At 44.4% G+C, this 26,881-nt stretch overlaps 1 protein-coding gene across 2 annotated transcripts in view; it reads left to right on the top strand.

Moving 5' to 3' along the window:
* Positions 1-26,881, top strand: part of FAT3 (FAT atypical cadherin 3) — a 346,791-nt gene that overhangs the window by 264,447 nt on the left and 55,463 nt on the right. For both annotated transcript variants that reach the window (XM_068425515.1, XM_068425513.1), the window contains exons 10-12: positions 4,651-4,847; positions 5,891-6,044; positions 7,541-7,774. In XM_068425515.1, the coding sequence (XP_068281616.1) occupies positions 4,651-4,847; positions 5,891-6,044; positions 7,541-7,774 (585 nt within the window). The remainder of the gene's footprint in view (positions 1-4,650; positions 4,848-5,890; positions 6,045-7,540; positions 7,775-26,881) is intronic.

The raw sequence follows: 26,881 nt of genomic DNA, 5'->3' as shown, positions 1-26,881 counted from the left end.
CATAAAAGGCTATCAAGTTGGTTGAGCATGACTTCCCCTTGGTGAAGCCGTGTTGACTGCCCCTAATGTTCCCCCTATCCTTGATGTGCCTAGAGACAGCACCAAGAACAAGTTGTTCCATCACCTTTCCGGGGATGGAGGTGAGGCTGACCGGTCTATAGTTACCCGGGTCCTCCTTCTTGCCCTTTTTGAAGACTGGAGTGACATTCGCTTTCCTCCAGTCCTCAGGCACCTCTCCCGTTGCCCACGATTTAGCAAAGATGATGGAGAGTGGCCTAGCAACGACTTCCGCCAGCTCCCTCAGCACCCGCGGATGCATCCCATCAGGGCCCATGGATTTATGGATGTCTAGATTGCTTAATTGGTCCCTGACCCAGCCCTCATCAACCAAGACAGACTCCTCCTCTACCCTGACTTCCTCTAGGGCCTCAGGGGTCTGGGGCTCCTTAGGACAGCCTCCAGCAGTATAGTCAGAGGCAAGGAAGGCATTCAGTAACTCCGCCTTCTTTTTATCCTCTGTCTCCAGGACCCCCACCTCATTCATCAGTGGGCCTACATTGCCTCTAGTGCTGGTTTTACTTGCAATGTATTTGAAGAAGCTCTTTCTGTTGTCCTTGACCTCTCTTGCAAGGTTTAATTCCAAGGAGGCCTTAGCTTTCCTAGTTGCCTCCCTACATCCTCTGACAACAGACTTCTATTCCTCCCAAGTGGCCAGCCCCTCCTTCCATGATCTGTACACCCTCTTCTTCCACTTGAGTTTGCCCAGCAATTCCCTGTTTAACCATGCAGGTCTCCTGGTACCCTTCCTTGACTTCCTACCTGCTGGGATGCTCTGATCTTGAGCATCCACCTTCATCTACACTTGATGGTGAGGGAAAAAAATTTTGCACTTACCCTTTGTTATTTGTAGTTTGATAGCAGCTGAAGATGGTCAGAAAGGAAAATGGCTATACGTAAATCTTAATAGAAAATCAATAGGAAGTGCAGGTGACACAAATGCACTTAGTGAGCACAGTAGTTTTCTTTTGAAGGCTCATTTGAGGTCATTGCCTATATCATTTGAGGCAGTTTGGCTAAAACCAGGGCTCTGCTGATGTTTAGCCAGCCTAGACCCAGCCAGATATTACTGAGATTTAACAGTGATAAACTAGAAAAAGCCACCAGAAAAATGTCAGTTGCTAAGACTTTGGTACAGCAAAGTGTTTTGTGTTCCTCAGTAATGTTAATTAGGCTTCATCAGGCATGCAAATGTAAGGATAGACAATAGTCTTTAAGCTTGGTTCAGATGAATACAAGGAATGGGCAAGATGGACAGTGTGTTTTGGAAGAAAGAACTAGTGTTGTACACAGTAGGTTTTTTGCTGAGTTGATTGCCCAGTATGAGCAAAGTGATGTTTTTTGGTTTTTTTTATCTTATATTTGAGATCCTGGAGTTCTGAAGAAATGGATGTATCAGTGTTTGGGGAGGACTTGTGCTGCAGGCTGAAGAACGGTGTCTGCAATTTTACGATAGCAAAGCTAAGAGGATTGGGTTTATCATTTCAGCAGCTCAGTAAAAATGCAACATCTTACACAGGGAGTGGAGGATAAACCTATTGATTTTATGTGATGCAAATGCCTAGAGTTCTAATTGGGAATTTAAAGCATCTAAATAAATGCATAAATGTAAGAGAGAAACTAACTAAATAAGTTAGTAAATATTCAGCTCCCCCTCCCAGATCTGGACACTGCAGTGAAAACTGATACTGTTGGCTTCTAGTTTTCAGTTCCCTTTTAACCGTTATAATTCCCTCTGTGTGTGCTTTAGTAGTGATGTGTGTCAGGATTTGTTTATTTTGGATCACTGTGTCTCTGCATTTTATTTGTATCTGGGTGTTTTCTTTCTTTACTTAAACTTGAGCTTGATTTGGCTTTGTACTATTTGCTGACTGGGGAGGGAGAGCATTATTTAAACTTCAAGTAACAAAAGATAAAAGATAATGCTGGTTCTTTTAGCCTCAAAGCCTTTCTAAAAAGTTACTGGAGGGTTTTCTGTAGCTAGCACTTCACTGTTGTGACATTCAAAGCAGAACATAAGAAAACTGCCAAAAGATTTTAAAGAATCCATTAATACATGTAGTCAGGAGGCTTCTGTTTAGAAAAGCTACATTATTCAGAGCGAAAAACTAATTAATTAGAACACCCCTAGGAAACTGAATCTGCTTACATATATTAGTGAAAAAGTTAGTTAATTAATCACTGCAGAATGAGATTTGCATCAAGACATATGTATAAGTACTAGAAAATGATTCCCTGGGCCACAGTGTGGATTTTTTTGCTTTTCCTTTTTTAAGAATATTTTCTTGATGGTATTTTAGTGTTTACATGTCATTATTTCTGTTACACTTTATAGTACAACTTACGTCTTTGTCTTCCATCAACAAAGCATATAGCCACTCCAGAGGAAAAAAAAATGAAAGGTAGCACTAATGAAAAAGGCATGCAGATAAACTGTTACACGTTTGCTGCTTATTGCACAGGTTTCTTGGTCATTCGAATTGATCCTTTTCTAGTGGAGTAAAGTGGGAGAAAAGGGATCCCAAGAACGCTTTTTTTATACATACTCCCCAAATTCCTATGTAAGATTTAAAAGCCAGTCCATCAACAACAAAGCAAGAGTGATTTTAAAATTGATCCAAGCTAGTGTTACTGCCAGCCATAAAAGCCACCACCTGATGTTAATTAGATTTTATCTTTCCTCTTTTCTTAGCAATGGGATACCCATACCTTGAGTGTATTGCTTCATAGTTGGTCAGCACAGTTAATAATTTCCTTTTACAAAAGGACTAATATGCAGGAAAGCACTGATTGATATCACGAAGCTAAATAAGAATATTTAAGACCATTTTTATTAATGGTTTGCAACATTAAACTCACTATGACAAGATTACAGCCTTTTATAAAGGAAAGTTAAGCTTTTTTATGCTGGTGTTGAACTGAATAGAGGGAATTTAATGTCAATCAGCAGGGGTCTGCCTTCTTTGAAGTCACATTAAAACTCCAGTCAATGGACAGATTCTCATTGCCTTGGCTTGTATTCCGATCTGGCCTGTAGTGCACATCGACATACTGTGTAACCTTCTTTAGGAGAAATGTGTGATTATATCACACAACAGATTAAAAAAGGTTTAACATACAGATGTTTTAGCTATTGCTGAGCAGTGCTTATGCAGAGTCAAGGGCTTTTCTGCTCCTCACACCACCCCACCAGCAAGCAGGCTGGGGGTGCACAAGGAGCTGGGAGGGGACACAGCCAGGACAGCTGACCCCAACTGACCAAAGGGATATTCCATACCATGTGATGTCGTGCTCAGCATATACATCTGGGGGAAGAAGGAGGAAGTTCGGAGTTATGGCATTTGTCTTCCCAAGTAACCATTATGCATGATGGAGCCCTGCTTTCCTGGAAATGGCTGAACACCTGCCATGAATCCATTTTTTTTTTTCTTTGCTTGTGCATGCAGCTTTTGCTTTCCCTATTAAACTGACTTTATCTCAACCCATGAGGTTTCGCACTTTTAGCCTTCCAATTCTCTCCCCCATGCCACTGGGGGGAAGTGAGCGAGCAGCTGGGTGGGGCTTAGCTGCCTACCTGGGTTAAACCACAATATTGGTTTAAAAGATTTTACTGTCTAGTCTGGCAGGAGGTTGAGACCAGACTCAGAGAAAGGTCATTGAAGGTGTTTTCTTCATGGAGCAGACAGGGGGCTGTACCATTTCAGATGAAAGAATAAATAACTGTTGGAAACATTAACAAGAACTGTGCCTGCCTTGATTATTGTAGCCTTCTACATGTGACATGTCCTAATTTCCTTCCTGAGGATGATGTGGACCAAAACTTTCCCTCTCCCAACCTGCTTTTGTCACCAGGCAATTTAATGGTGTGGAAGAGTAACGTTGCCAGGTTCAGTGTCAGTGTTACGGCACGATAAAAAGCTGTTCTGCTTCATCTTCTGCACTCCTTTCACCAGCTTTTACTCTCAGATACATTTGATCTAATTGTAGTGCTTATCTTCCAATTGCTCCTCAAGTGACCTCGTGTTAGGACTATTTAATACTAATGTGTCTTCCTGTGTCATGTAAACTTTTTTTTAAAACTAGAATTTCAATGAGCAGAAGAACGGCGCAGCTGTATGATAAAGCTTTCATTAGAGGATTCCTTAATAGAACCCACTTCCAGTCCTTGATTGCATAATCAACAGCTAATGAAATTGTCTTGGTAACAAGAACTACGGTGTATTACATCCTCTCCTGAGACTAAGTGGAAAGACAATTGTACCAGCCTGAGAGGACTATTGATTGTTCACAGTTTGAATTTGATTGCCCTTACGGGGAACTAAACAAGAGATCATCTTCAGTTCTGCTAAATGGATTTTGTTTCCACTGAAAGTTATCGGTTCACTTTCATACAAGGCATTCAGGGGGCAATAAACACAGGGAGCGTAATCTCATTACAGGTTTCCTGAGTCTGCGAGTTTGAAAGAAGCAATCACTGTAAAACAAATGAGGGCTGCTTAGTCCAGGTCCTCTGCGATGCATCTGTGTGTTTAAACTAGGCGGGAGCTCTGAAGGGATGCCCCAGCCTGTTGCGTGTTGCTTGTCTCATTGCAGGAGGGAACCCCAAAGGGAAGTTTGCTCTGGGACTGGTTCAGAATGAGTGGAAAGTTTATGTTAAAAGGCCTCTAGATCGGGAAGAGCAAGACGTTTATTATCTGAACATCACCGCCACGGATGGCCTCTTTGTAACCCAAACTGCTGTGGAAGTGACCGTCACTGACGTTAATGACAATAATCCAATTTGTGAACAGGTGAGTTAGCAGTGCCCACGGCAATCAACTGTTGTGTTGAAAGTGATGGCTTCCCTATGGGTGTCCCTGCTCTTTACAGGTACTCACAGGTGATGCTCATTTTCATCCTTAAGGTCTTAGTTGAAGAATCTGGAGTGATCTGGGAGAGGAACAGGATGAAACAGTCCTGTGAAGCCAAAATGAAATTATAATAGCCTAGTAGAGGTAGAGGAGAAGTCTTCTCCACAGTGGCTTTAGTTGGCTTTGGAAAAAAATGAAGCATTGTGAGGTGGCACTGGGCAACGTCTCCTACCCTGCAGAAAAAATGTGCTTTCCCATCACAACCAATGTGGAAATGTCTTCAGTCTAGTTTAACTCCAGCCTTCCTGAACCTGGGAGATGTCAGAAGCCCAGTAGAAAAGGCAGAAGAATGTAGCTTGCTCTCATGTTGTTGGGCATGCATGCAGTGTGGCTTTCACAGCACTAGCTGTCTCTTATTCTGTGGAAGGGCAATGTGGGGAGCTGATATTACTGCAATAGAAAGATCTGTGTGAAAGAAAAGACACTATGAAACCCAAAGTTCATTAATGGTACTGCTCACAGAATCTTAGAGAGAGAGAGAGAGAGAGAGATCTGTATGTATATACTCATGTAATTCCTATCATCACATTATCACTGATGGACGACTGTCACTGCAAGCACCACTCTGGGAAATGACAGTCTGTATCTCCCTCAAACACTGCTGGATGAGGCGATAAAAACAGTTGTCTTCATTAGTACATTCATCAAAGTTTCCATTTCATGGGTCTTGATGAAACAAATGGAAGATATCAAATAAGACCACATTTAACACCTAAGATGAGCCCCATTAAGAGTCATAATTTGGCATTGTTTTTGTGACACCTCAAAGCTTCACAGTGATTTGAATTTCTAGGAACGTGTTACGTAAAGGTGAATTGTTTCCTATGTAGAAAAAATGCACTACAGAGAGTTTAAAGAAAAGGTTATGCAAAGACTATTAAATACTGTTACAGCATAGCTTACCTTTCTGCTTTTGTCTCTAGGTTGCATACACAGCACTGTTTCCTGAAGACATTCCATCAAACAAAGTCATTCTTAAAATGAGGGCGAAAGATGCTGACATTGGGTCCAATGGTGAAATTCGCTACTCCCTCTATGGTGCTGGGAACAATAAATTTTTCTTAGATCCAGAAAATGGTAAGATGACAACTGAATGTTTCCAAATAGCGTTCTTAATCCCTTGACACCCATGGGTGCCAGTTTCCTTGACTAGAGTTAGGTTACACTTGGTTATCAGCCAGTTGTTCCAGTTGTGGCAGGAGTGGATGACCACTTATGAAGTGGTGGTGGTAGGAGGGAGAAAGAGGGACATCTTTGCTGGCTAGGCTGAACGTTATAATTAGGAGAGTGGATACTGACCCTTTTGTTTCCCTACCAGACCTCAAGTTAGGTCAGAGATGTATGGGGCACTTGTCCTGGAGTCTTTTTGGTGCAGAAGAGGGGAAGCTGCCAGCATGGTCCTCCTTCACCTTCAGACTTCACTTTTTCCACCTTAGTCTAGATATATTGGTATTTAGACCCTGTAAAAAAGACATTCCTTTTACACACAGATTTTTGGGGAGAAAGGATATCAGTAATGAATTTCTGGACACAGTGGAGTTCTTCAAAGGTCTTGTACATTTGGCAGTTGGTCCGGAAAAAGATACTGATCTCTGCTAAGATCTAGATTTTATGGTTGTTATGAAGTAAAGCTAAATAAAATCATTTCCCATGAAAAAAATCCCACTCCTTTGTTATTTTTAGGAATTTGGTTTCCATAATGATAGACTAAGTTCCCTGTGCAGTGCCTCCTTTGTCTGATTAGCAGAAGGCAGTGCTCGCTATTGCTGTAGCATTACTGATGGAAGAGGAGGCATTTGGACATCTATGCAGCATGTGGAAGGGGAAGTATTGCCCTCTTCAAGAATAAATTTTGTATTTAACTGCAAATTACACCCCTTACGAAAATAACCCAAAACTTACCTTCCAACTAGTAGTGGCTGTTTGCTGATGTGGCAATGTTTGGCACTTGTTTATCTATGCAGTGGAAAATGGATCATGGGCAAAGCTCTCAGTCTGAATGAGCTCGCTTTTTTTTGCTGTTAGTGTTTATTGTGATACCTGTCTCTGTATAAGAAGTCTGTTTCAAACTAGATGCCAGAGGTATATACAGGAATTCAGAGCTGGTTGGAGATTGCTTTGTGAGGAGAAGAGACGGGGATGTTGATGTTATTTTTAACAGCATTATTAGAAAACTTTACAGTTTATTATAGCTACTGTCATCAGATTCAGGATGTGTTTCTGTGTCTGTTAGTCTATAAATCTTGAGAGTAACAAAAAGACAGACTTGGAAAAACATGGTGGTGTTCACATGGTGGTGTTCACATGGGTGAAGCTGTCGGCTGTTGAGGCTGTTGAAGGCCACCATGAGTGGCTTGTCCTCCCTGCATTCATGCTGGCAGCTCACTTTGTTGGGTGAAGAGTGAGAAGTGACACTTCTGTGAGTTTTTAATCCAGTCATTACAATAAGCAAGGTTGATTTTTTTGGTCTTTCCTATTCCTGTGAAATACATGGTTTTGAGATACTCACACTGTCTAGAATTAGAGATACCGCTACAGTAGTAATGACGACTGCTGCTTTTAATCAATTTTAGGTGAGCTGAAATCCTTGGCCCCTCTCGACCGAGAGAAAATACCTGCGTACAACTTGGTTGCCCGAGCTACAGATGGTGGTGGCAGGTTTTGTCAATCAGAAATTCATCTTATTTTAGAGGATGTTAATGATAATCCACCAATGTTTTCATCTGATCACTACACCGCCTGTGTCTATGAGAATACAGCCACTAAAGCTTTGTTAACAAGAGTCCAAGCCACTGATCCTGATGTTGGTAAGTGAGTAATGCTGCAAACAGTAATTAACGTACAGGAAAACTCTGTGGGTTGGTGGAATTGTGATACAGATTCATTTTTCTATTGCTGCCTTTTCTCATTCTTTCCTCCTTTTGCTTCTGCATCCTCTCCATTTTTCTCTCATTTCTTTGCTTCGAAAGGCTCATGGCTGAGCTTGATATAAGGGGGCTGCAGCACCTCTCCTGTGAAGACAGGCTGAGAGAGTTGGGGCTGTTCAGCCTGGAGAAGAGAAGGCTCCGGGGAGACCTTCTAGCAGCCTTCCAGTACCTGAAGGGGGCCTAGAGGAAAGCTGGAGAGGGACTTTTTACAAGGGCAAGTAGTGACAGGACAAGGGGGAACGGTTTTAAACTGAATTTGAGTAGATTTAGATTAGATATTAGAAAGAAATTCTGTACTGTGAGGGTGGTGAGACACTGGCACAGGTTGCCCAGAGAAGGTGTGGATGCCCCCTCCCTGGCAGTGTTCAAGACCAGATTGGATGGGGCTTTGAGCAACCTGATCTAGTGGAAGGTGTCCCTGCCCATGGCAGGGGGGTTGGAAATAGATGATCTTTAAGTTCCCTTCCAACCCAAACCATTCTGTGATTCTATGATAATGGTGTTACAAACAGAAAAGCATTGCAGCAGTCACAGAAGCAGGTAGTTTTTTATTCTCTTGATCAAGGATAGCTATGTTTAGGGTAAATGATAGTTTGGGGGGTAAATTCCAACTTTCTTCCTCCAGTGGTTTCACCTCGTTTCTTAAGCCATGGTTTTGAATACCTATGCCTCTATTTATGCAAATAATATAGTTACATGCCATAGGAACCTATACCTGAATAATCACAGCTTTTCTAGAGTTTTATACTGCTATAACTCCCATTTGTTCCAGCTGCTTACCTTAGCATAAAACTATTGTTGTACACTGATTGTACATTATAAATGTTCTGGTTGCTTAACTGTACATTCTTTTAAAGTGTAATAGTTTATTATATAAGGACCTTAACCTTGAAATCTGGGCCCAGTTATAAATATTTAAAGGATTTTTTTGCATAACACAGTGGTAACACCTGCCGATTATCAGGGTTTTTTTTTTTAGGTCATTCACTTCAGTTGGAATAAATAAGTCCTATAGTTTATTTTTTCTCCCTGTGGTTTTGGAGATGTTTTGTAAAAACTGTGACCTGAGTAGCTCCACATAAAAAGCAGACCTTTCACTGAATGAAAAAATATTTCATGTAGATATCTTTTCTTCTGAAGTACAGTGCATGCTGGAAGTCTCAGTTGTTACTAAGGCTGATAATGTAAATACACAGGAATCAGTAAAGGAGCAGCAAGCATTCATTAATGTATCTATGAAGAGCTGCATTATATGCCTTGGCTGAAAAATCACAATTAAAATTATGATACTGTCTTGCAGTGAAAAGCCAATTACTGATAGTAAACTACTGAGCAGTCTGAAGACCCAGTGTTATTGTTTTCCACTGTTGTCTTAATTATAATTTTTGTCGTAGGTGAGGTGACATTCAAGGAGAGGGGGGAGATGGAAAGAATTAGAATCAAAAGTTGTCAATAAAAGTTCTTGCTAGCACCAACTTTACATGATAAGGTTGTTGTCCATGAAAAAAACAAACAAACCATGAGCTAATTGCTACATCTTTTTTCTGAAACTAGATAAGTTAAAGGGAGGGATGCATGTGATGAATGAGAAGGGGCTTTGTACTTCCTTAATGATTAGACCCGAAAATCAAACAGGACACTGTATCATATGAAAGTGACTCTGGTCTCTAAAACTGGATTTTATATTAATTACTGTTCTGTTAATCCATAAGAAAATGACTGATTCCCTGTTGCTGCATAATGAATTAGTTCAGGTGATGTAATGTTCCAAGCACAGAGAAAAAATGTATTATTGATATTCCTGATGGGCTATGATATTCCTGTAAGGTTTTGTGGAGCATTATCCTGAAAACGTCAGCGGAGCCAGTAATCATCGTACAAATCAATTTTTAACATTCAGGAAACATCTTATGATCCATCTTAGAATTTGCCAGTTCTTCTGCTTTGGGCTATAAAGAGCCATGTACTGTAAGGACAGGAGTATCAGTATAGAGGCCATTGAGATAAAACTTGAGAGAAGCCAATTTGTGGTCTGCAACTAAACACCATTTAACATAAAACTGAATATTGTGGTTAGACACTGTTGGATAATTAAGGCAATTTCCAGATAACAGGAAAATAGTGTTTTATCTCCTTTGTGCCTTTGATGTCTCTTGAAGTTCCTGAGCTCATAATGTTCTGGGAATTTTCAGGAATGGAACACAAATTGTTGTTTAATATATTTGTAATTTGGATACGTGCTTAGAAACTAGCTGTACCAGCTGCACACACAGAAGGAGGGACATGATTCTTCTTCCCAGTATTCAACAGAAGAAAAATGCTTTGGCTATCAAGCACCTAACTCTAGTAGGACACAGGTTCATTTTACATAACCTCACCATGTAGCTACGTGTCTTACATTAAAAGATTGCTTGAAGGAAGAGAGTATACACACGTCCCTTTGTTAAAACATGCTAGCAAATTTAATATAAGGCAATTATTTTTCCCATCCTGCTTCCACTGGAAATTCTTAAAATTTCCACAGGATAATCTTTCCTACTAAGTCACCACCATCAGGTTTGGAAATGTGCAAACTAAGAAATGACAGAGAAACACTGATTTTACAGTTTTTTAGAGAAGTTCACAAGGAGCAGTGGATTTTCCACCTCCCACTGTCTTCAAATCAAAGTGCCAAATCACTCCATTCTGTTCATATTAAGGCACAAGAAGAGCTGAAGTGAATGCTGAGGTGTAATTATCTGAGCAAACGTGTCAGACAACTACCATATCAGCCCATTTCAAAGGAATTAGGGTCAAGCTACAGCAGCAATGCTGAGAAAACCTACATGGGACTTTGGGCAAGCATGACATTAAAAAATTTATAAACATCAAAATAAACCTGGAGCCCAAATTGTTACCTGAGCTGGAGGTATATACTTATTTCCAGTGCTGCTCAGGTTTTCTGCATGCATACAGTGTTGTGGTCTGGCTCATAGAATACAAGAATGAATGACAATGTGGTCCAAGCTCAGCAGTGCTTTAAGCGATGGTTAGAAAGTCCTGCCTCAGTTGCAGCTGCTTTGTCTTCTGTATGACCTCTACACTCAGGCCTGTTTCCATGCTGATTGATGGTGTAGTCTACCGAAGGCAGAAGCACTTACTGTGCTAAGTATGAACAGTGCATCATCTGTGCTTCTGCAGTCCTCTTCATCACCACTGGGGCACTGGGAATTCCACATCGTCCACATTTGTAGTCAGTTTAGTGTTTTCACGGACCTATTGATTTTTTTTCTGGGTTTGTGAAGAAGATGGGGTTCGAATTTTTCTGAGTGAGAACGACCTTGTCAGCCAGCCCTGTCTTGCCTGCCACCACTGCCTTCCGGCCTCTGCGTTATCCTATGGTCAAAGCCATGGCTGGTACATGCTTGTGCAGGTCCTCCCCCATTCCCTGCACAATCAACCTGTATAGATGGACTAGGTTGTCTTGGAGCCTACACCCTGTATTGCATGCAGCCAATGTGCAGGAAAACAAAGGCATGTAGGTAGAGAAAAAATTGACAGCAGTGGCCTTTATTTGGTTGCAAAGAGTTCCCTGCAGTGCACAGACTGTCCCTCACCTCTGTGTCCCTTCTCCAACCCCAGGGTCCATACAAGTACATTGCACGGGAGGAGTGGTGACATGCAGCCTGCAAGCAGCCAGCTGGTACCCAGGTCATGGTCTGGCTAGCCAAATCTAGGAGTTTCTCAGAAACACAATTCAGACTGATCTGATTCTTCCTTGGATAGCAGTCACACCTCAAACAGTAAAGGTCTGCACCTGCTCGCTTGCCAAGCCAGGCAGTCCTCCTTTGCCAGCTGCCCTATTCTTTGACGTAGTTTTGTCCATGCCTTGTATTTGTCTCAGTTCATGGTCCACTTCCCAGCCGGAATAACCCTGTGTTCCCGTGCCCCATTTTTGAAGCATATACAAATAGCAAACATGTCAGGAAGGGCCCTCCTGGTGGGCTGAAGGTGAGGACCACAGCACTGTGTGTGGAGACAAGTCAGAAGTGAAACACTATGGGCAGCCTTGCTAGAAACACATCTTCTGGCCCTGTGGAGATGAACATGGTATGCCACAGGGTTCACACAATCACAGAACAGTTGAGGCTGGTAGTTGTGGTTGATCTTGTCCAACCACCTTGCTCAGGCAGGGCCACATACAGCAGGTCCTCTAGGACCGTGTCCAGATGGCTTTTGGATACCTCCAAGGATGGAGATATTACCTGAGTGCTGTGCAGTGTGGGCACCCCAGGGGCCCTCTGGGCATAACCAGAGACCTGCATTGTGGGTACAGACAAAAGCATGACATCCTCACCGTGGCCTGGCAGAGCAGTGCAGACAGGCAGAAAAACCAACACTGTTGCCCTCTCTGACTGCCATTTCTTCCCAAGCTGGAGATAATTCAAAAAAGGATCAATGGCATATGAGATTTTGCAGGAAGTGTAGTTTAGGAAAATATTTTCCTGTACCTAACAGCAGATTTAATAGCATTCAGGAATGCAACCTAGAAAAATAATAAGCAGTGTGCTACTTTCTTCAAAGCATTTTATCACTTTTGTGCATAGGAAGCCTGGAATTACACGTGTCCCAGCTTCTGCAGGGCTCGTAGCCTCACAGCGGAACACAGAATGGTCTGAGGTTTATTTGTCAGTTCTCGGTATTTGAAGCTTTGGTTCTTATGTGGGTGTGAGGCAAAAAATGGGTGTTGAAAGCCTAATTCAGGGAGCCAGGGTAAGACCTGAGGCGTTCCCAAAATTTATACAGCTGTGTTATACAGGTCACTTGTGGTTGAATTTTGTTGTGTTTTTTAAAGAGTTGTATAGAGTTAAATGTTTTTTGGACCAAGATTTATGAGGCAGTTTCTGTAGTTATCTGATTAGTGCATTTGTGTATAATGTGGAGAGTTTAAATCAATCAAGTCTTTAATCAGCCTGGTTCTCAGTGTGGGGGACTAATTATTCACCTCTTCACACAAAGTGAAAGAGCTGAAGCAGAAGGGACTCAGCCCTTCTGGAGAAGATGTTTGACCTTCTCACTATGAGACATCTGCTCCCTAACCCCAGCCTTCTTCACCAAGAAGTACAGGGGAGCAACTGTGGCCTTCCATCTGCCTGGTGAGCAGCTGGGGAATCTGGTGGACTGGGGGAACGAGTGACACATTTTCTTTCAGCTTCTGATGGAATCTTAGATTTCAAAGAAATCTATGACGAAACTGATACTTTCCCAGCAAGGTTTGATCTCAATGAGTTTTGATGTTTCAGTAAAGATTTGGTTTGTCAAAAAAACAAAACAAAACCCTTACCATGTGCACTCATAAGGTAGGTGCATAAGAAATAAGAAATGTCTTTTCTAGGGAAGAATGGTAATGTAACTTCTCCTTTAGGTTTCAGTCAGTCCAGTCCTGAGTGTAGCTACCTCCAGGAGGGTGGTGAAGCAAGCATATTATATCTTCATTTACTTCTTGTCCTCTCCTTGGGTCAATGAGAAAAATGAAATAACCATTAAAACAATAAAAATGAAATATCTATCAATCAGGAATAACAACTGAGGAACGTAGATAGTTCTCCGGGGTTTATCACTTGTTTGTAAAAAGTGATATCGAAGTGCTGGTGAGCACAGCACAGAAAAAAATCGTTCCATTAGGTTGTCCAGTGGGTCACTGCTTTCAAGAACACGTGCATGGAAGTAATGAGTAGACTTCAACCCTATCAACGGTGGGCTTTGCTCTTGAAGGAATTATTTACAACTGAGCCTGTTGCACACACAGCTGGGCCACACAGCTTGGCTTGGGGACAGGTGAAATGCTGCCAGGTGAGATTACAGAAGTGTCAGAGAGGAGTGCAAGAGGGTCTCTGAATTATGTATAGTGGCAAGTAGCAAAATAATAAAAATGCTGAAATAGATACTGATTTTGGTATTTGCTGGCAAAGCCAGTATACAGCAAACCTCTACTTTGCATGTTTGTTTATGTTGGGCAGGTACCTTAAAATGGATCTAGAAACTTTTGAGACATTCAAGATCTGAAAAAGGAGAAAACAAGGATTGGAACATGAATGATAAGAATAACAGAGATAATAGGACAGAACATTCACTAAAACCCAACAGCTAATAGGTAGATAAGTTTGGCAATGAAGCCAGCACTAGCTAGATGATATTTCTGGATATTGCCTGAGTCTTCATAAAATAAATATAACAAGATACTTTCCAGAGGATGGCTCATTCTCTTTAAAACATATATGGAGCTTCCTATATCTTTACCCACGTCTTTGCCTCACTGATTTTAAATAGTCTAGGGGATAGTGTGCTAATGCAGGATATGGAAGACCTGAATTATTAATTCCTTTTTCTGCAGCTATTCAAAACAGCATTGCATAAGTAAGGAGTTATAGTTTAAGTAAGGGGTCCTTTCCACCATCACTGAAGCCGAATCAGTCAGTGAAAAAAGAAAAAAAAAAAACCACAAGTGAGCATTGCTCTGTAGCCTGGTGCGTGATTGGGTTCTGGGCTCTGTTTCCCAGGGCTTATTCAATGAAAAATAATAGTCTATGGCAATATACCCTTATACTCCTCATTCCTGGAAACGTGTCCTTACCATTAGACTTCTGTTTCATAAGGAGAGTGGGAAGGCAATGCCCCACATCCCCCAGCTAAGGTAAGAAAAAGTGTTAGCTATCATTGCCTTATGTGAAGAGCTCAAAGCTCTCAGCATTGGCTGGCTAGTCCTGAGGACACATACAGGTCCAACTTCACCCAGGAAGTTGTTCAGGAGAAAACCTAGCTTTTGCCTTCTTAATAAAGGCAGAAGCACTTCTAGAAACGCAGAGATACAGCGCATTGGGCCCCTGAAAAATTGCCAAATAAAAAATAATAGTCAGGCTCTATGGAGTTTAGACTTACCTAGTGTTAGGAGGTGAACAAACAAGGTGTTTGGGGATATGACAGAAAACTTACGTTTCTGCCTGAAAAATCCCTACTTCATATCTCTTATTTTGCTTCCCATGCCTAGGCACCTAGGAGACCTAATCCTGTACGCAGTCAGTCTGTATGACCCTGTTATTGAATCTTTCAAAGGGCCATATTTCTAAAGCTGCAGATAGGTATTCAGGGGAACTTAGTGACCCGGCTTGCATTAAAATAATGAGTGTATGTGTATCAAGATGGCTAAAAGCTAGTCTGTGTTCAGCAAGCAAAAGTCATCAAACCAATCTCATTTCCTTCTGCAACATGCGAAGGGGCCATATAGAAAGAAATATTATGGGTAGGAAGTCAAGAAAGGGTACCAGGAAACCTGCATGGTTAAACAGGGAACTGCTGGGCAAACTCAAGTGGAAGAAGAGGGTGTACAGATCATGGAAGGAGGGGCTGGCCACTTGGGAGGAATATAAGTCTGTTGTCAGAGGATGTAGGGAGGCAACTAGGAAAGCTAAGGCCTCCTTGGAATTAAACCTTGCAAGAGAGGTCAAGGACAACAGAAAGGGCTTCTTCAAATACATTGCAGGTAAATCCAACACTAGAGGCAATGTAGGCCCACTGATGAATGAGGTGGGGGCCCTGGAGACAGAGGATAAAAAGAAGGCGGAGTTACTGAATGCCTTCTTTGCCTCTGTCTATACTGTTGGAGGCTGTCCTGAGGAGCCCCGGACCCCTGAGGCCCCAGAAGAAGTCAGGATAGAGGAGGAATCTGTCTTGGTAGATGAGGGCTGGGTCAGGGACCAATTAAGCAACCTGGACGTCCATAAATCCATGGGCCCTGATGGGATGCACCCGCGGGTGCTGAGGGAGCTGGCGGAAGTCATTGCTAGGCCACTCTCCATCATCTTTGCTAAGTCGTGGGCAACGGGAGAGGTGCCTGAGGACTGGAGGAAAGCGAATGTCACTCCAGTCTTCAAAAAGGGCAAGAAGGAGGACCCGGGTAACTATAGACTGGTCAGCCTCACCTCCATCCCCGGAAAGGTGATGGAACAACTTGTTCTTGGTGCTGTCTCTAGGCACATCAAGGATAGGGGGATCATTAGGGGCACTCAACATGGCTTCACCAAGGGGAAGTCATGCTTAACCAACTTGATAGCCTTTTATGAGGACATAACCCGGCGGATAGATGATGGTATAAAGCTGTGGATGTGGTCTATCTCGATTTCAGTAAAGCGTTTGACACGGTCTCCCACAGCATCCTCGCAGCTAAACTGAGGAAGTGTGGTCTGGATGATCGGATAGTGAGGTGGATTGTGAACTGGCTGAAGGAAAGAAGCCAGAGAGTGGTGGTCAATGGGACAGAGTCCAGTTGGAGGCCTGTGTCTAGCGGAGTCCCTCAAAGGTCGGTACTGGGACCAGTACTATTCAATATATTCCTTAATGACTTGGATGAGGGAATAGAGTGCACTGTCAGCAAGTTCGCTGATGACACAAAACTGGGAGGAGTGGCTGACACACCAGAAGGCTGCGCAGCCATTCAGAGAGACCTAGACAGGCTGGAGAGTTGGGCGGGGAGAAATTTAATGAAATATAACAAGGGCAAGTGTAGAGTCCTGCACCTGGGCAAGAGCAACCCCATGTATGAGTACAAGTTGGGGACAGACCTGTCGGAGAGCAGCGTAGGGGAAAGGGACCTGGGGGTCCTAGTGGACAGCAGGATGACCATGAGCCAGCAGTGTGCCCTTGTGGCTAAGAAGGCCAATGGCATCCTGGGGTGTATTAGAAGGGGTGTGGTTAGCAGGTCAAGAGAGGTTCTCCTCCCCCTCTACTCTGCCCTGGTGAGGCCACATCTGGAATATCCCTAACAATCCCTAAAATTCTGTGATTCTGTGATTTTGTGGGTGGTATGCCTTAGGCTTAGTGAGGTTTTTGACATAGTACCACATGATATTTTTATAAGCAAGCTGGGGAAACGTGGTCCGTGTTAAACTGTTATCAAGTGAGTTTATAATAACTGTTACACTGGAGGGATAAGTTAAGAAAGGTACTGGGCACAGTATTGCTCTTATTTTCATTCCTCAATGGATAAGTAGGCGTAAGGTCTGTATTGCTAGATGTTAGAAAGCAGAATGGGGCTGCAAGTAGCCTGGATAGTGTCAAAGTTGTAGTGGTGGGATTTAACAGTTGGAAAAGTGGTATGGAAAAATACAATGCAAGTCATCAAGATAAATGTGAAATCCTGTGTTTAGATAAGAATAGCAAAGTGCACCAGTCTTGTCTTATAAACGGCTGACTGGGCAGCAGAACTGCAGAGAAGCAGCTGTGTTACAGTGAATCTCAGGCTGAATGCATGTTTACACTTTCATACTGGTGTGAAAAGGCAAATACTTTAATGAGATGGGTAAACAAGAGTGATGCTGGAAAGCAGAAGTAGTTCTTTCTGTTTACTTGGCGTTGGCAAATCCTGACCTGAAAGGCTATGTTGAGTTTTGGGTACAGCACTTCCAGGAAGATGTGGGCTACCTGGAGATTTACAAGGTCACAGGTCTGGAAAACGTATGCTACCAGGAAATATTGAAACAGTTGAGAGGGGATGTCAAGCAAAAGAGAACTGAGATAATGAAGTATAACAGTCTTCAGATGTCAGACAAGTAGCTCTGAGGAAGGAAGTCAACCTTTATTCTTTTTTTTCCCCTCATCTTTTATTATTTTTATTCAATCTCAGCAAAAATCAGAACAAGATTTTTAGTTGTAAGAAAAGTGAGGCACTGAGGTGTGTTATCCAAGCAGGTTATGCAAGTTCATGGTCAAAGGATAGGCCTGTGTTTGGGGATAAATTGCATCCATCCTTTCTTTGTGCAGGGATAAATTAGGTGATCTCACAAGATTTCTGCTATCTTTATTCTCTGTCTTTTCTATTAATTTCTTTAATTTTTGAGATTTCCAAGACATTGTTAACAACATGGAGGCAAAGAACTAGACAAGGAGAATTGTATCTCTTGGATTACATTGACTGAATAAGTCCTGTATTTAAATTGTGTCACTGAAACATATTGTCACGGTTTAACCCCAGCCAGCAACTAAGGCCCACCCAGCTACTCGCTCACTCCCCAGCAGTGGGATGGGGGAGAGAATCAGAAGGGTAAAAGTGAGAGAACTCGTGGGTTGAGGTAAAGACAGATTAATAGGTAAAGCAAAAGCCACGCACACAAGCAAAGCAAAACAAGGAATTCATTCACTATTCCCATCAGCAGGCAGGTGTTCAGCCATCCCCAGGACAGCAGGGCTCCATCATGTGTAACGGTTACTTGGGAAGACAAATGCCATCACTCTGAACATCCCCCCCATTCCTTCCTCTTCCCCCAGCTTTATATGCTGAGCATGACATCATATGGTATGGAATATCCCTTTGGTCGGTTGGGGTCAGCTGTCCCAGCTGTGTCCCCTCCCACTCCTTGTGCACCCCCAGCCTACTCACTGGTAGGGTGGGGTGAGGAGCAGAAAAGGCCTTGGCTCTGTGTAAGCGCTGCTCAGCAATAGCTAAAACATCCCTGTGTTATCAACACTGTTTCCAGCACAAATCCAAAACAGCCCCGTACTAGCTACTGTGGGGAAAATTAACTCTATCCCAGCCAAAACCAGCACACATATATATGTGTGTGTGTGTCTGTGTGTATATATATGCATACATACATACGTGCTTATATTTTTTTATATGTCTCTCTCTACAAGTGCATTCCATTGCTTCAGGCTACCTTGCCCAATACTGTCAGCTGCAATGTATAACCCTAGATCAGGTGTATCCGAAATGGCCTCCCTCACTTCAGAAAAGTAATCAAGCTTATGCCTGATCAGCATGAGGAAATGAATCACTCAGGAGCACTGATGGAGACAAGTATTCATGTCAAGTCCTGTAAGCCAGTACCCTGGGCTATGTAAATCTCTGCTAGAAAAGAGAAGGAGGGTGAGCCAACCATCCTCACAAGGGACATCAAGGACAATAAGAAGGGCTTCTTCAAGTATATCAGCCGCAAAAGGAAGACTAGGGAAAATGTGGGCCCGCTGCTGAATGAGAAGGGTGCCCTGGTGACGGAGAATACAGAGAAGGTGGAGTTACTTTGCCTCAGTCTTTACTGCTAAGGCTGTTGTTCAGGAATCCCAGACCCTGGAGGTACGAGAGAAGGTCTGGAGAAAGGAAGACTTTCCCTTGGTCGAGGGGGATCAGTTTAGAGATCATTTAGACAAACTGGATACCCACAAATCTATGGGCCTGATGGGATGCATCCACAAGCGCTGAGGGAGCTAGCAGTTGTTATCGCCAAGCCACTCTCCATCATCTTTGAAAGATCATGGAGAACAGGAGAGGTGCCTGAGCACCGGAGGAAGGCCAATGTCACTCCAGTGTTCAAAAAGGGCAAGAAGGAGGACCCAGGCAACTACAGGTAGGTCAGCCTCACCTCCGTCCCTGGAAAGGTGATGGAACAGCTCATTCTGGATGACATCTCTAAGCATGTGGAGGAAAAGGAGGTTATCAAGAGTAGTCAACATGGATTCACTAAGGGGAAATCATGCTTCACTAATCTGATGGCCTTCTATGAGGACATGACCAGCTGGGTAGATGAGGGGAGAGCAGTGGATATTGTCTACCTTGACTTCAGCAAGGCTTTTGACACTGTCTCCCACAACATCCTCATAGGAAAGCTGAGGAAGTGTGGGTTAGATGAGTGGACAGTGAGGTGGATTGAGAACTGGCTGAATGGCAGAGCTCAGAGGGTTGTGATCAGCTGTGCTGAGTCCAGTTGGAGGCCTGTAGCTAGTGGTGTTCCCCAGGGGTCAGTACTGAGTCCAGTCCTGTTTAACTTATTCATCAATGATCTGGATGAAGGGACAGAGTATGCCCTCAGCAAGTTTGCTGATGACACAAAACTGGGAGGAGCGGCTGATACACCAGAAGGCTGTGCTGCCATTCAGTGGGACCTGGACAGGCTGGAGAGCTGGGTGGAGAGGAACCTCATGAAGTTCAACAAAGGCAAGTGTAGAGTCCTGCACCTAGGGAGGAATAACCCCATGTACCAGTACAGGGTGGGGGTTGACCTGCTGGAAAGCAGTTCTGTGGAGGAAGACCTGGGAGTTCTGGTGGGCAGTAAGTTCACCATGAGCCAGCAATGTGCCCTGATGGTCAAGAAGGCCAATGGTATCCTGGGGTGCACTAGGAAGAGTGTGGCCAGCAGGTCAAGGGAGGTTCTCCTCCCCTCTACACTGCCCTAGTGAGGCCACACCTGGAGTACTGTGTGTAGTTCTGGGCCCCCAAGTTCAAGAAAGATAAAGAACTACTGGAGATTGTCCAGCAGAGGGCTACAAAGATGATTAGAGGACTGGAGCATCTCTCTTACAAGGAGAGGCTGAGGGAGCTGGGTCTGTTTAGCGTGGAGAAGAGAAGACTGAGGGGGGATCTTATCAATACTTACAAATACCTTAAGGGTGGGTGTCAAGAGGATGGGGCCAGACTCTTCTCAGTGGTACCCAGTGACAGGATAAGGAGCAAAGGACACAGACTGAAACATGGGAAGTTCCATCTAAATATTAGAAAAAAATTCTTTACTTTGAGGGTGACAGAGCACTGGAACAGGCTACCCAGGGAGGCTGTGGCATCTCCTTGTCTGGAGATATTCAAAACCCGCCTGGACTCGACCCTGTGCAACATGCTCTAGGGGAACCTGCTTTGGCAGGGGGTTGAACTAGATGATCTCCAGAGGTCCCTTCCAACCCCAACCGTTCTGTGATTCTGTGGTGTTGTCACACCATGAAAGACGGAGGTGAGAGCAGGCACAATAATCAGATCCCATGCTTGCAAATCACTGCTAAATTGATAAATAAATTTTTTTAAAGCTCTCTTTCTGGTCAACTTTCTGTTTTGTTTCTTGTTTGTTTGTTTTTAATGCTTGCCAGTATTTTTCTTTCTGTAGGTTTTCAAAATAAAAATGAGCAGATGACAAGCATCATTTCCCAGAGATAAACGAGTGGGCTAGATATATGTGCGGAAACACATTAAATAATGAGTTCAGGGTGACAGATGAAAACAGAAAGGAGAAACACACTATGTATGGTCTTTAATGTGTGTAAATTTTAGTTTGTGTGTGATGCAGTTGGCAGGTAATGCTTACTGCAGCTTACTGTTATATGGGGATTGTGCCTGTTGTGTTAATGCTCAGCGTTTTAATTGGTGTCAGTCTGGATCAAACCATGTTGTAACTAACTCCACCATTTTCAACTGAGCTGCACCTCGAATACTGTATTCAGTTTTTGGCTCCTTACTACAAGAACGAATTGAGGTGCTGGAGTTTTTCCTCATATTTATGTGGAACCTCCTGTGTTCCAGCCTGCACCCATTGCCTTTTGTCCTGTCAATGGATGTCACTGAGAAGAGCCTGGCTCTATCCTCATGACACTTGCCCTTTACATATTTATAAACATTAATGAGGTCACCCCTCAGTCTCCTCTTCTCCACGCTAAAGAGACCCAGCTCCCTCAGCCTCACTGGAAGAACTATTCTTAGCCTGCCAGGATAAGCAGTTCTGGGATTGTTTAGTCTGGAGAAAAGGAGGCTCAGGGGAGACCTTATCGCTCTCTACAGGTACCTGAAAGGAGGTTGTAGTGAGGTGGATGTCGGTCTCTTCTCCCAAGTAACAAGTGATAGGACGAGAGGAAACGGCCTCAAGTTGCACCAGGGAAGATTTAGATTGGATATCAGGAAATATTTCTTCACAGAAAGGGTTATCAAGCATTGGAACAGGCTGCCCAGGGAAGTGGTGGAGTCACCATCCCTGGAGGTATTTAAAAGATGAGTAGACGTGGTGCTTAGGGACATGGTTTAGTGATGGACTTGGCAGTGCTAGGCTAGTGGTTGGACTTGATGATCTTAAAGGTCCTTTCCAACCAGAACGGTTCTATGATTCTAGGATTCTGAGTTAGACAAGGAGGAATTTGATACTCCTGAATTATAAAAAGAAATTATTTTATTTCCCTGGTGCATATTTAGAGTAGTAATGACATAGAAGATGGCATTATGTGACATTCAGTGCATGCCCCTTGTTTTAGCACAGAAAACAACAAAAAAACCTGTTTGAAGGATGGCATTCGAGGTACTAGAAGATGGCTGTATGTTGTACAAGCTCTTCACAGCACAGGTTTGGCAAAGGGCAATATTCTCTCATATGCTAATACAAGTCTGAATAGAAAATGTGCTTGCTTATTCCTTTATTTAAAAAATGTACTGCAATCCTCTTATAGTAATAATAATTCCTGCAAAGCTTGCCGTGTTCAAATAGCTTATGTTCCTGATTGCTGCCCAAGAAATCTGAGAAGTTTAAGTGAGTAAGTGAATAGACACAATGCAGTTTGCAAACAGTAATCCCCCAACAGCTGTGGGTGAGCAGTGTGAGAGAATTGCTCTCTTTACCAGTGCAGGAACCATGGTGTTGGAGCAGTTGTTTCCTTTCCACAGAAAACATCTCCTTTATAGTCACAGCAGAATCTACCATCACCTCCACGGCAGGGATGCCATTGACACACTAGTGGACACTTCTCTCTCAGCAGATGGTAGCCCCTTGACTAAAGCATTTTGGATTTCAGTAGCAATAACTTTCTACTTCATCTTTGCCTCATGCCCGTTTTGTTTTCTGCCTCGGGTCAGGAAGCTTAGTGGAAACAGCTATCAATATAACACACTTTTTTCAAGGTGCTGTTTCTGCCACAGCTTTTCATTGAATTGATTTTCGCCCAAGAAGCAAGCGTTAAACTCCATCCCCACAAAACACTCTTGGAGACGTCAGCAGGCAGCTGACATTTGTATTTCTCCTTCTATTCTGCCTCTGCATTCAGTCTGAAAGCCACCAAGGGCTGGTATCTGTGAGTGTTCCAGCTCAGGTCCTCTGCCCTGATTTTATGCCTCTCCTTGCATAAAATGTCATTTTCACCTGTAAAAGCTTCTCCTCCAGGTCCCATGGGAAAAAATAAGACTGGTTTTGTTATCAGACCAGGTTGGTACCAGATATGAAGCCCTAGTGGAATACAGCCGGTCCAATGGGGATGTGGTAGAGAGGCAACCTATATCAGAGGTCCCACCACAGTCAGAAAAACCTGACAGGCGTATAGCTACCTCCTCCACAAGGAAGAAGAGAAGAGTTTTAGTGGTTGGAGACTCCTTCCTAAAGGGATCTGAGGGCCCAATATGCAGAGCTGACCCCCATCACAGGGAGGTCTGCAGTCTGCCTGGAGCCCGAATCAGGGATATCACCAGGAAACTCCCCAACCTGGTGAAGGCCACAGACTACTACCCCCTGCTGATCTTCCAGACAGGTGGGGAAGAAGCTGCATCCCGTAGTCTGAGGGGGATGAAGAAAGACTACAAGGCCCTAGGACGGTTGGTGAAAGAGTCTGGGGCACAAGTTGTTTTCTCCTCCCTCCTTCCATTTTCAGGTGATGACGTGGGATGGAATAGTAGGATTCTCTCTATAAATGCCTGGCTACGAGACTGGTGCTACAGGCAGGGCTTTGGGTTCTTTGATAATGGCTGGTTTTATAAGACACCAGGCCTGACAGTAATACATGGGAAAGGTTTATGTCGTAGGGGCAAAAGGGTTCTGGGACAGGAATTAGCAGGGCTCATTCGGAGAGCTTTAAACTAGATTCGAAGGGGGATGGGGTAGTAGCTGGGCTTGCACCACTGGGGCAACGCTCTAGTGTTGAGGCAGACCAGGAGGCCTCCCATCCCCCTGGGGTGAAATCGGTGTACTCAGCTCGCTCCCTGAAATGCCTGTACACCAATGCACGCAGCATGGGGAATAAACAGGAGGAGTCGGAAATCCGTGTTCGGTCGGGGGGCTATGATTTAGTGGCAATTACAGAGACTTGGTGGGACGCCTCGCATGACTGGAATGTGGTCATGGATGGCTATGTCCTGTTCAGGAAAGACAGGCCGCTAAGGAGAGGTGGTGGAGTTGCTCTTTATGTGAGTGAGCAGCTAGAATGTATTGAGTTCTGTCCAGAGGCAGATCAGGAGCGAGTTGAGAGTTTGTGGGTGCGAATTAAGGGGCAGGCTGGCAGGGGTGATACTGTTGTGGGTGTCTATTACAGGCCACCGGATCAGGATGAGGAGGGTGATGAGGCCTTCTACAGGCAGCTGAGAGCAGTCTCTCAATTACAGGGCCTGGTTGTCATGGGGGATTTCAACTACCCTGATATTTGCTGGGAGGCGTATTCAGCCAGCCATCCTCAGTCCAGGAGGTTCCTCCAGTGCGTTGATGATAACTTTCTGATGCAAATGGTGGATGAGCCAACTAGGAGAGGAGCGCTGCTGGATCTTATCCTCAGTAACAAGGAGGGTCTGGTTGAAGCGGTGAAGGTTGAGGGCAGCCTTGGTTGTAGTGACCATGAGATGGTAGAGTTCAGGATCTCATGTGGCAGGAACAGAATAGCTAGCAGAATCACAACCCTGGACTTCAGGAAGGCCAACTTTGGCCTTTTCAAGCAATTGCTAGGGGAAATCCCATGGGACAGGGTACTAGAAGGTAAGGGGGCCCAAGATAGTTGATTAGCATTCAAGGACTGCTTCTTCCGAGCTCAAGATCAGAGCATCCCAGCAGGTAGGAAGTCAAGGAAGGGTAGCAGGAGACCTGCATGGTTAAACAGGGAACTGCTGGGCAAACTCAAGTGGAAGAAGAGAGTGTACAGACCATGGAAGGAGGGGCTGGCCACTGGGGAGGAATATAAGTCTGTTGTCAGAGGATGTAGGGAGGCAACTAGGAAAGCTAAGGCCTCCTTGGAATTAAACCTTGCAAGAGAGGTCAAGGACAACAGAAAGGGCTTCTTCAAATACATTGCAGGTAAAGCCAACACTAGAGGCAATGTAGGCCCACTGATGAATGAGGTGGGGGCCCTGGAGACAGAGGATAAAAAGAAGGCGGAGTTACTGAATGCCTTCTTTGCCTCTGTCTATACTGTTGGAGGCTGTCCTGAGGAGCCCCGGACCCCTGAGGCCCCAGAAGAAGTCAGGATAGAGGAGGAATCTGTCTTGGTTGATGAGGGCTGGGTCAGGGACCAATTAAGCAATCTGGACATCCGTAAATCCATGGGCCCTGATGGGATGCACCCGCGGGTGCTGAGGGAGCTGGCGGAAGTCATTGCTAGGCCACTCCCCATCATCTTTGCTAAGTCGTGGGCAACGGGAGAGGTGCCTGAGGACTGGAGGAAAGCGAATGTCACTCCAGTCTTCAAAAAGGGCAAGAAGGAGGACCCGGGTAACTATAGACTGGTCAGCCTCACCTCCATCCCCGGAAAAGTGATGGAACAACTTGTTCTTGGTGCTGTCTCTAGGCACATCAAGGATAGGGGGATCATTACGGGCACTCAACATTGAAGAAAAGGGGAAGTCGAGGGCACGGCTCATGGGTGCTGGGCGACGGTTCCGGAGTAACGACACAATCCCAATATGAGTATGGAAGTTCTCCGTTTAATGATTACACGTACAGGATATATATAGACTCTAAGCAGAGAGCACGCTGATCACGCACCAAAGCCCGCGTTTCCATTGGTAAAGCCTTGCTGTCCACGCGTACTAGTAGCATATATGATTGGTCTATATATTTAGATACACAGAGCAGTGAGTACCCCCTCCCCTTTTCCTGTTTCTTTTATCTGTTTGTTGCAGCTGCCAAGCTCTTGTTTTGCTGCATTTTTGCAGTGTTCAAGGAGAGTCCAAGGTGACTCGCTCTGGGCCCAACTCTTGCTCAAAGCCTGGATTGCTCAGACTGCTCCGTGGCATGAAATCATGCCCCCTCTCACTTAACCAAGCCTCCACACAACATGGCTTCACCAAGGGGAAGTCATACTTAACCAACTTGATAGCCTTTTATGAGGACATAACCCGGTGGATAGATGATGGCGAAGCTGTGGATGTGGTCTATCTCGATTTCAGTAAAGCATTTGACACAGTCTCCCACAGCATCCTCGCAGCTAAACTGAGGAAGTGTGGTCTGGATGATCGGGTAGTGAGGTGGATTGTGAACTGGCTGAAGGAAAGAAGCCAGAGAGTGGTGGTCAATGGGACAGAGTCCAGTTGGAGGCCTGTGTCTAGCGGAGTCCCTCAAGGGTCAGTACTGGGACCAGTTCTATTCAATATATTCATTAATGACTTGGATGAGGGAATAGAGTGCACTGTCAGCAAGTTCGCTGATGACACAAAACTGGGAGGAGTGGCTGACGCACCGGAAGGCTGCGCAGCCATTCAGAGAGACCTAGACAGGCTGGAGAGTTGGGCGGGGAGAAATTTAATGAAATACAACAAGGGCAAGTGTAGAGTCCTGCACCTGGGCAAGAGCAACCCCATGTATGAGTACAAGTTGGGGACAGACCTGATGGAGAGCAGCGTAGGGGAAAGGGAGCTGGGGGTCCTAGTGGACAGCAGGATGATCATGAGCCAGCAGTGTGCCCTTGTGGCCAAGAAGGCCAATGGCATCCTGGGGTGTATTAGAAGGGGTGCGGTTAGCAGGTCAAGAGAGGTTCTCCTCCCCCTCTACTCTGCCCTGGTGAGGCCGCATCTGGAATATTGTGTCCAGTTCTGGGCCCCTCAGTTCAAGAAGGACAGGGAACTGCTAGAGAGAGTCCAGCGCAGAGCCACGAAGATGATTAAGGGAGTGGAACATCTCCCTTATGAGGAGAGGCTGAGGGAGCTGGGTCTCTTTAGCTTAGAGAAGAGGAGACTGAGGGGTGACCTCATTCATATTTATAAATATGTAAAGGGCAAGTGTCATGAGGATGGAGCCAGGCTCTTCTCAGTGACAGGACAAGGGGCAATGGGTGCAAGCTGGAACACAGGAGGTTCTGCATAAATATGAGGAAAAACTTCTTTACGGTGAGGGTGATCGAACACTGGAACAGGCTGCCCAGAGAGGTTGTGGAGTCTCCTTCTCTGGAGACATTCAAAACCCACCTGGACGCATTCCTGTGTGATATGGTCTAGGCAATCCTGCTCCGGCAGGGGGATTGGACTAGATG

The sequence above is a fragment of the Nyctibius grandis genome, chromosome 2 (assembly GCF_013368605.1).
Source record: "Nyctibius grandis isolate bNycGra1 chromosome 2, bNycGra1.pri, whole genome shotgun sequence".
NCBI lineage: Eukaryota > Metazoa > Chordata > Aves > Nyctibiiformes > Nyctibiidae > Nyctibius > Nyctibius grandis.
The sequence above is the reverse complement of the archived record's forward strand: the minus strand, read 5'-3'. Positions and strand labels throughout refer to the sequence as shown.